This window comes from Anopheles cruzii, chromosome 2, assembly GCF_943734635.1.
Source record: "Anopheles cruzii chromosome 2, idAnoCruzAS_RS32_06, whole genome shotgun sequence".
NCBI lineage: Eukaryota > Metazoa > Arthropoda > Insecta > Diptera > Culicidae > Anopheles > Anopheles cruzii.
Window position 1 is genome coordinate 10,471,022 of NC_069144.1, and position 9,333 is coordinate 10,480,354.

The following is a 9,333-nucleotide window of genomic DNA, read 5'->3' on the forward strand; positions in this document are numbered from 1 at the left end:
AAGGATTGTATGTTAAAATAAACGCTTTGTTTACTTAAACCCCTTTACACATTTCTGTTGCTTAATTCCACCGAAAGAAAACATCCGCAATTTCGATTATTTAAACTAGTTTATTGCATCTACAAATGAAACAAGCTCCACTACTCAAGGCTCTACTACTGTGCACTGCAAATCGGCCACTTCTCGGTTTCCTACACTTAACCAAACCTCACTTTATACCAACTAATCTTTGCTCGATTCGTTTCGACCATTTAAAACGCAATGAAACATTCTGCCGTACAGCTTGTTCGACACCTTCTTCAGAGCAGATTTCGCAGAAATCTGTTATCCCGTTCAATTCGCTTTCTTTTGTGCACAAACCGAAATGTGAAAAACACGAATTAGGGTTAGAAGCTTAAAAGTAGAAACAAAACCTTTTTCCGTCCGCCTCTGGCAAAAGCTGGCACATTTTACGCGTTGTTTGCCGTTCGATCCACCTTCGACGCAAAGCAGTTCCGTCCTCCCCAAAAGATGCCCTTGGAGAGGACAGCCAGAAATGGACTCAAAACTAGCGTCACTCACTGTTCGACTATCCGGATTCAACGTCGTTGGTGATACTCAATCCGATCGCGCGCGAGAGACGATTCCCGGTGGCCACGCAACTAATTTTTTCCTCCAAAAGCAACATTGAAACGTAGTAATGCAATTAATGGTAATAACGGTGAAGAGTTTAATGTATATTTTGTCCCTTCCGTTCACTGTGCTGGACGTCGCGAGTTCTGTTGTAACACCGGTTGAGTTGAACCTAATTCCTAATCTGGGGGAATCCTTTTCGTTTGTGATTAAAGGTAAGGATGCTACGGCTGGTCTTTTGTGGGTTGTTGTCGTTCGATTTTCTTTAGTTTTTGTTTTCCTTCTTCTCGGCCTCTTCCGATCCACTACTGCTACTGCTGCCTCCACTGCTACTGCTACTGCTGCTGCTGCCACTACTACCGCTGCCCTCACGCTCCGAAGCCATCTGTTAAACAGAAATCAAACAGTAAATCACTGGCCGGCAGCCCCCATCAATTACCTCAATTGGTCAATGTTTACCTTTTTGTATGCCATCTCGAACAGCTTCAGAGACGACTGTTGCAGGGCGCTGGTGGTTTTGCGAACTTCCTCCGGATCGGCCTCATCCTTGTTGGCCAGAATTTCACGCACCTTGGCGATTTCCTCACGCAGCTTGTCGCACTGTGCGCGTTCGAAACGAAATGGGATCAGATTTCATGACTCAACACGCACTCCGCTTCGCAAACCTACCTCTTCCTTTGGTAGTTGATCCTTGAACTCTTCCATCTTGGACTCGGTGTCGTGCACAATACCCTCGGCCTGGTTGACGGCCTCGATCCGGTCCTTCTTCTGCTTGTCGGCCTGCGCGTACTGTTCTGCGTTCTTGATCATGTTCTCAATCTCATCTTTGCTGAGACCACCGGACGATTGAATGACGACTGCAAAACGAAAATGGACATTAGGTTTTTTTGTTGTCCAACGTCAACATCAGCCGGCTGATACGTACTTTGCTGTTCCTTTCCGGTGCCCTTATCGCGTGCCGAAACGTGGACGATGCCGTTCGCGTCAATATCAAACACGACCTCGATCTGGGGCACTCCGCGCGGTGCTGGCGGAATACCGACGAGCGTGAACGATCCCAGCATCTTGTTGTCCGTGGCCATCTCTCGTTCGCCCTGGTGCACCTTAATCTCCACCTGTGTCTGGCCGTCGGCGGCCGTAGAGAAGACTTGTGATTTTTTCGTCGGAATCGTCGTGTTACGCGTGATCAACCGCGTAAACACTCCACCGAGGGTTTCAATGCCGAGCGACAGCGGGGTCACGTCCAGCAGCAGCACATCGGTCACATCACCCGCCAGCACACCGCCCTGTACGGCGGCTCCGACGGCCACGGCTTCATCGGGATTGACCGCCCGCGACGGTTGGCGGCCGAACACTTCCTGCACCAGCGACTGCACCTTCGGCATGCGGGACATTCCACCGACCAGCAACACTTCACCGATGTCCGACTTTTTCACTTCCGCATCGGCCATGGCCTTCTGGCAGGGGGCGATCGTGCGCTTGATCAAGTCACCGACCAGCGTTTCGAGTTTGGCGCGCGTTAGCTTTAGATTCAGATGCTTCGGGCCGGACGCGTCCATCGTCAGGTACGGCAGATTGATGTCCGTTTGCACCGACGACGACAGTTCGCACTTGGCCTTCTCGGCCGCCTCCTTCAACCGCTGCATGGCCATGGCGTCCTTCTTGACGTCGATTCCCTGCTCCTTCTTGAACTCCTGGGCCAGATAGTTGAGGATGTGGTTGTCGAAATCTTCACCCCCCAGTAGCGTGTCCCCGTTGGTCGATTTCACCTCAAACACACCCTTCTGGATCTCGAGAATCGAAATGTCGAACGTGCCACCACCGAGATCGTACACGGCGATAATTTTGTCCTCACTCTTGTCCATCCCGTACGCCAGCGCAGCCGCCGTCGGTTCGTTGATCACACGCAACACATTCAGACCGGCGATTTGTCCCGCATCCTTCGTGGCCTGACGCTGCGAGTCGTTAAAGTAGGCCGGCACCGTTACGACCGCATTCTTGATCGGAGTGTTTAGGTACGCTTCGGCCGTTTCCTTCATCTTCATCAACACGAACGCCCCGATCTGGCTCGGAGAGTACATCTTGCCGTCGCTGCCCTGCACCCAGGCATCGCCGTTGGAGGCTTTCACCACTTTGTAGGACAGGTTGGCCAGATCTTTCTTGATTTCCGCATCATCGAACCGGCGACCGATCAGTCGCTTGGTAGCGTAGAACGTGTTGGCCGAGTTGGTGACTGCCTGGCGTTTCGCCGGCATCCCCACCAACCGTTCGCCGTCCTTCGTGAACGCCACATGCGAAGGAGTGGTGCGGGCACCTTCGGCATTCTCGATTACCTTTGCATTTTTGCCTTCCATCACGGCGACGCACGAGTTTGTGGTACCGAGATCGATACCGATGACGGCGCCCTTGACCTGCTCCGATCTGCACGCAGAAGATACATTGCACACGTTAAAATTGAACGAAATTGATGTTTAAAGTAGGCGAAGAGAGTGAAACGAGTGCTACGTTTGAAATACATCAAAGTAGACGACCACTTTCGACGGACAGCGAAGGTAGTCGTCGTCTAGAATATTCTACGCATCACTCGAAATAAATGTTGTTTCCGACTGCATATTAAATCACTTGAAAGCAACTTCTGTCGTGAAAACGAGAATCTCATCCATTGACGACAGACATTTCATCATACTTACTTGAACCGGGCCAGCACATTGTTGGAGAGCGCTCCTCCCTGTGTGGGGTAAGACAGAACAAAAGGGCATCGTGAATTCGTATTTTCGGCGAACTTAGTTTCCTTCTACGCCATTCTGCTTGTGCCGTACGCCGATAGTTGAAGGGAAAGCTTCAAGTAGGCCACTTTTTGTGAACCCTCCCGGAATAACATGTGCTGATTTGAATCTATTACACAAGCCTCTCCCCTTCGTTTCTAACCTCACATTTCGCTATCAGTCAAGGCTGTTCCGGGTGTTCGCTTCGCCAGAATCGGCATCGACTTGCGTCAATCGAAATACCGGTTAACCGGCCGGGAAACTTGGCTCGTTAGTCGAAATTAAACTTACATTCTGCAGCAGGCCGCGGTTTTCCACCAGCGAGCGGGAGAAATATTTGGCTGCCTTCAACATTTTTTACGAGCTGTACACAGAACACCGAACTACGCACGTTTCGTCTGGAAATTATGATGCAACTTTTTGGGCCCTAACGAAACGTCAAAATGTTGTTTTTATAATCCGACCGATTTTTGAACCTAACTAAGACACTGCGAACCTGAACCTGACAGTTCATCCGGCACTCAATTTCTCCTCGTTCCGTAAGAATGAATTTTGTCAGCAAGAATGAATTTTGTCCACAAGAATAAATTTTAAAAATCCCGAACGGAGTCGGATGAACTTGGCCCAGGTGGCATATCTACCGTTATATAATGGAAGGATATTTCGCTCCAGCTTGAGTTTTAAAGGTATTATTAAAAATGCGCCATAAATCGCATTATTTTGTGCACAAATTGGCGCATGGTTTTGCTGTGAAGGGCTTCTAAAAGATTGTCTTATTTTCGAACTGTTTCGGAATGAACGGAAGGCTAGCTTCGCTGGCAGCACGGCCACGGCTCAGCTGGGAAATGAATCATTTGTTATTTTCACAAACGTCAGAAACGTTCTGGTGGCCAAAAAAACAGGAAAACATCACTGGGAAAACTGTTTTGTTGTGCAGCAAAAATTCCACCACAAAGCATTTGAATATCAAGTTCTTATTCTAATAAACGCCACCGTGTACAACAACCAGTCACCATGAACCCGGACCGGATTTTAGCGACATTTAAAATTTTAATCATTGGCGAGAGCGGAGTAGGAAAATCCAGGTAAACAATGGCTCTGGCCTGCCGAAATGGGTCACTTCTATTGCGTGACTCCTATAAATATCGTACCCTGGATCCGACTGCTTGCACCGTCATGCAATCTTTCCGATCCGGTACCTTTTGTGACCTTCATCAAATGACGCATCAATCTCTGCTTTCTTCGCCGATCGTTCCAGTTTGATGCTGCGATTCACAGAGAACGACTTCGACAGTGATCAAGCGCTAACGATCGGGGTGGACTTTAAAACGAAAACGCTCGACATCGACGGCGTGAAGGTGAAGCTGGCCATCTGGGATACGGCCGGCCAGGAACGGTTCCGGACACTCACGCCCAGCTACTACCGGGACGCGCAAGGTGCGATACTGGTGTATGACGTCACGAAAAAGGACACATTCCAGAAGCTCGAATCGTGGTTGAACGAGCTGGAGATCTACGGCACGCGCAACAACATGGCCAAAATGGTCGTCGGCAACAAGATCGACCAACCGGACCGGAACATCACGAGGGATGAGGGGTTCCGGTTTGCCAAAAAGCACCGCATGATGTTCATCGAAACGTCCGCGAAAACCAGCGAGGGCGTCAAAGATGCATTTGAGGAAGTAGTCCGGAAAGTACGTCCGATCTAGTCAGGTTGGTGAGCGTAAGATCAACTAATGTATCCTCTTGCCCCGATTCTAGATCATGGAAACAGACGGCCTCTGGGAGCGGAACGATTATGGCGATGGAGTTGATCTACACGGAAACCGTGGCCACCCGGCCGCTGGTGGCTGCTCCTGTTAACTCTAACATCGATCTGCAATCATCTGGTGATACGCAAAATGGGCACACACGACCGCGGTTGGTTTCGTTAGTCGCCGAGGAACCGTACGGAACGGCCCAATGCTTTTGGTGTGCTACCCGTGCCGTGCAGCTACTGCCTCTGCTAGGCTAGCCGCATACGATGGGATTATGTGTTTTATGTTCGTTTTAGATAAAATTTCACTAAACCAAACCTGTACACAATGTAGGGTCTAGCAATAAGGTCCACGCTCTGTGGGATTCAATAAATTATAAACTTGTAAAGGTAACAAAACTTCCCCGGTGGACTGGGTTTATAAACAACAAATTATTTACCGAATTTCACAGTCACAATAATGCGTCTGCGCCGAAAGTGTGCTGCGTTTCGCCGAGGACCTTGGCAGACGAAGGAAAAATTCCTTCAGTCGTCCGTCGGCAGCACACCAATCGGGTGGAGTACTCTCCCAGAGAGCCCACCAGCATGAGTGCGGCACGCTGAGACTTCCGGAAGCAAAACCTACCCTTCTGAGCTACACGGTGTGTGTATGTGCCGTGTCCGTGTGCTATGTGCGTGTTTGTGTGTTTGTTCGGAGGGTTCCCCGGGTGTTGACCGGTTTGCCACAAGGGGTGAAAATACAAGGGAACCTCCCCCCCGCGCTGGATGACATACGCTTGTTGCCCCAGACGGCTAGCCTTTTGATGTGGGCAAACCGGAAAACCCGTAGGGCGTGGGTCGAGGATCAAGAATCCTTCGGGCTGTGGTGAATTCGTGCGTGCCCCCACGAGGGGAAAGAATTTTAGTTCTGCGAAGTGAGATACCGGCGGAAGTGCTCGAGTTTTGCGTGTTTACATCACTCCCTCCGGATCCGGATAGTTTTGCAATGCGGCCTGACTAACTGGTGGAGCATCCGCTAATGCCAAAGAGAATTATTACAAAACGGTTCGGCTGGCGGAGGCACCTCACTCCGGCACCGCACTGAAAGTGTGAAGTACTTTTTGGGCAGTGGCCATATGACCATAATTTGTGTCGGTGTTTCCGCGTGTGTGCGTGTCTGTGTATGTTTGAGGCTTTCGTCCTCTCCATCCGGGTGTGCAACGAGAGCTAATCGATATTCAAGTAGCTTCCAGTGGCGAAGCTACGCAAGGATACGCAGAAGGACCTAATCCTGTGGAGTAAACCAAATCGTCTAGTCCGGGGGCTACGCTACTGTCTGGACGAATTTGAGACAGTCTGCGGAGAGTGGCCATTTTTAATGGATTATGCCGTTGCGGTTTCTCACGCTTGATGCCCTTTATAATGTTTAGTAGGACCTGTGGTGGTGCCAGGCGTCAAGCGTAGCGAGATAATAAGATTTCTTTCCTCACAAATACATCTTTTCATCTATAATCCTACGGATGGCTTACAGGACTCGTCCTTGCGTCGTCGTTGCTGAAATAAGTGGATCAAGTGATTATTGGTGCTCGGTGAAGCGAAACGGGGCCGCCAGGGGCTTAATTGATACCCTACAGTGTGGAGGATCTCGAATGAACTTTTAAGAGGAGTAACCGCACGAAGCTACAAGGTACAGTCAACTCTATAACATTATTAACTTTAAAGGAATGCCCTTTTTGGGTAACAAATTCTATATAAAGTACACTAAAGTAGGTACTAAAGATTGCATTTTTAAGTTAAGGCATACATCCCGGAGCGAAGAAGTTAGAGGAACGCCATAGTTAACGAATGTCCTTATCATCAAACACTTGTGGCACGTCCGGACAACCACTCAGCCCCAAGCCACATTTCAAAATTCTTAAACGCCCCCGGACCGTTTGCGCGACTAATGAGTTTGCGTTTGTCCTGTGCTACATCGTCGTTGGAAGCAACCTTCCCTCGCCGTCGCACACAGGCCACCTTTCGGGGCTCGTCTACTGGCGCGGCGCATTTATCGCATTAATCGATTATCATCATTGACAATCATCTCGTCGGGACGAATTTTCGAAATAATTTGATTGATTTAACGCACGTTAATTATGGCCCCACAAAGGCCCGTTCCGACTCTGTGGCGTTAGCAACAGAAGGTCGGTCGTCCTACTTTCCACCCGGCACTACCAATGCTTCGGGCTGTAACTATGGGCAAGCAATAAGGACACACACGACGGAGCGGACGATGAGACAGCGGCCGCCTGTCCAACATCGTGTTTGATGCTGAATGTCTAACGAAGCGTGATGCAATTTGTTCCGTATGACAAATCCGCGTGAAAAAGCCCACGGATGCCACGGATTTGTGCTCCACTTTCTCGGCTCCTCGGAGAGCCGGATGCCGGTGTCGATGGGAAGCACATTGTGATGTGCCCTCGACCGAGTGCCGTTAGGGCCTGGGGCTGAGTCAATTACTGCTCGCTTGTAATGGAAGTGGACCGTATTTGATATTGGTGCCTGTCCGTTCCTAATGCCACGCAGGTTGGCAACAGCATGTCGATTTGGACCGTCGACACAATCGCTCCAGACAGAGTCATACAGGATACCACCGAATACCGATACCGAGGCTAACCTCGGTTCAAGGCGGCTCAATTGATTGGCTATTTATATACAATGAACTCTGTGTCACGACGTTGAAGGGTTTCCAACAACCCGCTCGCTCGCTTTAAAACTAATCGCATCAAACGCACCCGCGTCTTCCGGCCGACCAGAAGGTCAAACTGATTGATTTGCTTTCCATTGCGGCCCCGCAGACTGTGCTGTGACCCATGACGTCACCGAAGAGCTCCACGACACCGGGCCTGGCGGTCACGAACCGCATCCTGCGCTCGCCGTCGCACGAGAGCTTCTCGACCGACCTGTCGCTGATATCGATTTCCGTCTCGTCGATGAACTCCGAGGCCACAAGCGTGCTGAACCGGACCATGGAGGAAAAGCTCGGCAACCTGCTGAACCCGAAGGAGAGCAAGCGTAATCGGTGAGTAGCGACGTTTGGCTTTGCAGCCTCCATTTTCGACAGGGTTCCCCTTCGCCCCCCTCAGTTCTTCGACGCTCACGGAACGGTGGAACGAAAGCAACGACCTTATCCGCAACTGTGCCACGCTGTCGGCGGCCCTCGGTATCCACAAAAGCTTCAGCACGACCGATATCTACCAGCTGCCCTCGGATCAGCACCAGCTGGGCCGCCTATCGTCGTCCGAGCTCGCCCTGACGCCGTTCCAAAAGGTAGGATACCTCTTCGACCACTCGCGACTGGAGCACGCCTCGCGCTCCTACTCCACCTGGGTAGCGGTCGGGGAGCTCGCTTCCACGTCGCAGCTGCCGTCCCCGCACGGTGGCCACACGTCGCAGGTACCGACTCTGACGAGCACAAACCCGGCACCCAGCTTCACAGTCTCAGATCTGATCGGATCGGTCAATAAGAAGATCCGCCAGAACTACATCCGGCGCCGGCTGTTCACCACGTACCGGGCACTCGAGCGGTTATCGCAGAGCGAGTTCAATCTCGATCGGCTGGAAGCGGCCGCATTTGCCGCCACCAATCCGGGACCCACGGAACTGATCGTGCCATCGCACACCACCATGTCGAACGCGTCGGCTTCACCGGTTGCCGGAAAGTCCACCAGTTCGCCTGCGCCGGGGGCTGGCGACAGTGGTGCCGGTGGTCCATCGTCTGAACCGGGTACCGGCTTGTCGGCCTCCGTATTGCGAAAGTCTAGCAGTGCGGTCGGCAGCAGTGGCAGCTCCCGGAGCCACCATGGCCCCAAGAAGCACCTTACCTTCCACGACATCGAGAACGAACGAGGCAAACCGCTGTCCAAGTACGAGCGCCACATGCTAATCTTCAACTGGCTGCACACCATCGACGACACGGCGGTGGAGATCGAGAACTGATCTCCGCAAGACGACGTGCACTCCAGCGCACTGCGCGTGGCGCGGACGGCGCCGGGCGCACGTTCAAACTGAGTCCCCCTCTGCGTTCCTTGCCTTTTGTTTGCCGATGTTTAAGAAACAGTAAGATATTGGACCAACGAGGGTCCGAGAAGCACAAGCATTCGCCTCGACGCGACGCCAGATCTGAAATCGAGTTGTTATAAAATATCATAATTATGTGTTTAATGTTCACATTTGTCCACC

At 51.3% G+C, this 9,333-nt stretch overlaps 3 protein-coding genes across 3 annotated transcripts; 2 read left to right on the forward strand and 1 right to left on the reverse strand.

The window, feature by feature from the left end:
- Nucleotides 1-90: 90 nt before the first annotated feature.
- Nucleotides 91-3,762, reverse strand: LOC128277915 (heat shock 70 kDa protein cognate 5). The gene is made up of 6 exons (XM_053016518.1): nt 3,669-3,762; nt 3,303-3,340; nt 1,538-3,033; nt 1,282-1,469; nt 1,072-1,212; nt 91-997 (listed from the first exon to the last, which is right to left on the reverse strand). Exons 1-6 carry the CDS (start codon nt 3,729-3,731, stop codon nt 878-880), a joined length of 2,046 nt encoding a protein of 681 aa, XP_052872478.1. The 5' UTR covers nt 3,732-3,762; the 3' UTR covers nt 91-877.
- Nucleotides 3,763-4,274: 512 nt separating this feature from the next.
- LOC128277379 (ras-related protein Rab-18-B-like) lies at nt 4,275-5,521 on the forward strand. Its single transcript, XM_053015828.1, has 3 exons — nt 4,275-4,462; nt 4,636-5,071; nt 5,139-5,521. Exons 1-3 carry the CDS (start codon nt 4,392-4,394, stop codon nt 5,238-5,240), a joined length of 609 nt encoding a protein of 202 aa, XP_052871788.1. The 5' UTR covers nt 4,275-4,391; the 3' UTR covers nt 5,241-5,521.
- Nucleotides 5,522-6,649: 1,128 nt separating this feature from the next.
- LOC128268251 (uncharacterized) lies at nt 6,650-9,090 on the forward strand. Its single transcript, XM_053005301.1, has 3 exons — nt 6,650-6,799; nt 7,950-8,173; nt 8,238-9,090. The coding sequence occupies exons 2-3, from the start codon at nt 7,965-7,967 to the stop codon at nt 9,088-9,090; spliced, it is 1,062 nt and encodes a 353-aa protein (XP_052861261.1). The 5' UTR covers nt 6,650-6,799; nt 7,950-7,964.
- Nucleotides 9,091-9,333: the final 243 nt, after the last annotated feature.

What these genes read in the sequence shown, in the direction of transcription:
- LOC128277379 (XM_053015828.1), top strand. Translation starts at nt 4,392, where the DNA reads ATGAACCCGGACCGGATTTTAGCGACATTTAAAATTTTAATCATTGGC. An exon ending in AGCGGAGTAGGAAAATCCAG is followed by an intron (nt 4,463 to 4,635) that starts GTAAACAATGGC and finishes CGATCGTTCCAG; the next exon opens with TTTGATGCTGCGATTCACAG. An exon ending in TTGAGGAAGTAGTCCGGAAA is followed by an intron (nt 5,072 to 5,138) that starts GTACGTCCGATC and finishes CCCCGATTCTAG; the next exon opens with ATCATGGAAACAGACGGCCT.
- LOC128268251 (XM_053005301.1), top strand. Translation starts at nt 7,965, where the DNA reads ATGACGTCACCGAAGAGCTCCACGACACCGGGCCTGGCGGTCACGAAC. An exon ending in AAGGAGAGCAAGCGTAATCG is followed by an intron (nt 8,174 to 8,237) that starts GTGAGTAGCGAC and finishes CGCCCCCCTCAG; the next exon opens with TTCTTCGACGCTCACGGAAC.
- LOC128277915 (XM_053016518.1), bottom strand. Translation starts at nt 3,731, where the DNA reads ATGTTGAAGGCAGCCAAATATTTCTCCCGCTCGCTGGTGGAAAACCGC. An exon ending in ACCGCGGCCTGCTGCAGAAT is followed by an intron (nt 3,341 to 3,668) that starts GTAAGTTTAATT and finishes TACCCCACACAG; the next exon opens with GGAGGAGCGCTCTCCAACAA. An exon ending in TCGAGATGGCATACAAAAAG is followed by an intron (nt 998 to 1,071) that starts GTAAACATTGAC and finishes TCTGTTTAACAG; the next exon opens with ATGGCTTCGGAGCGTGAGGG.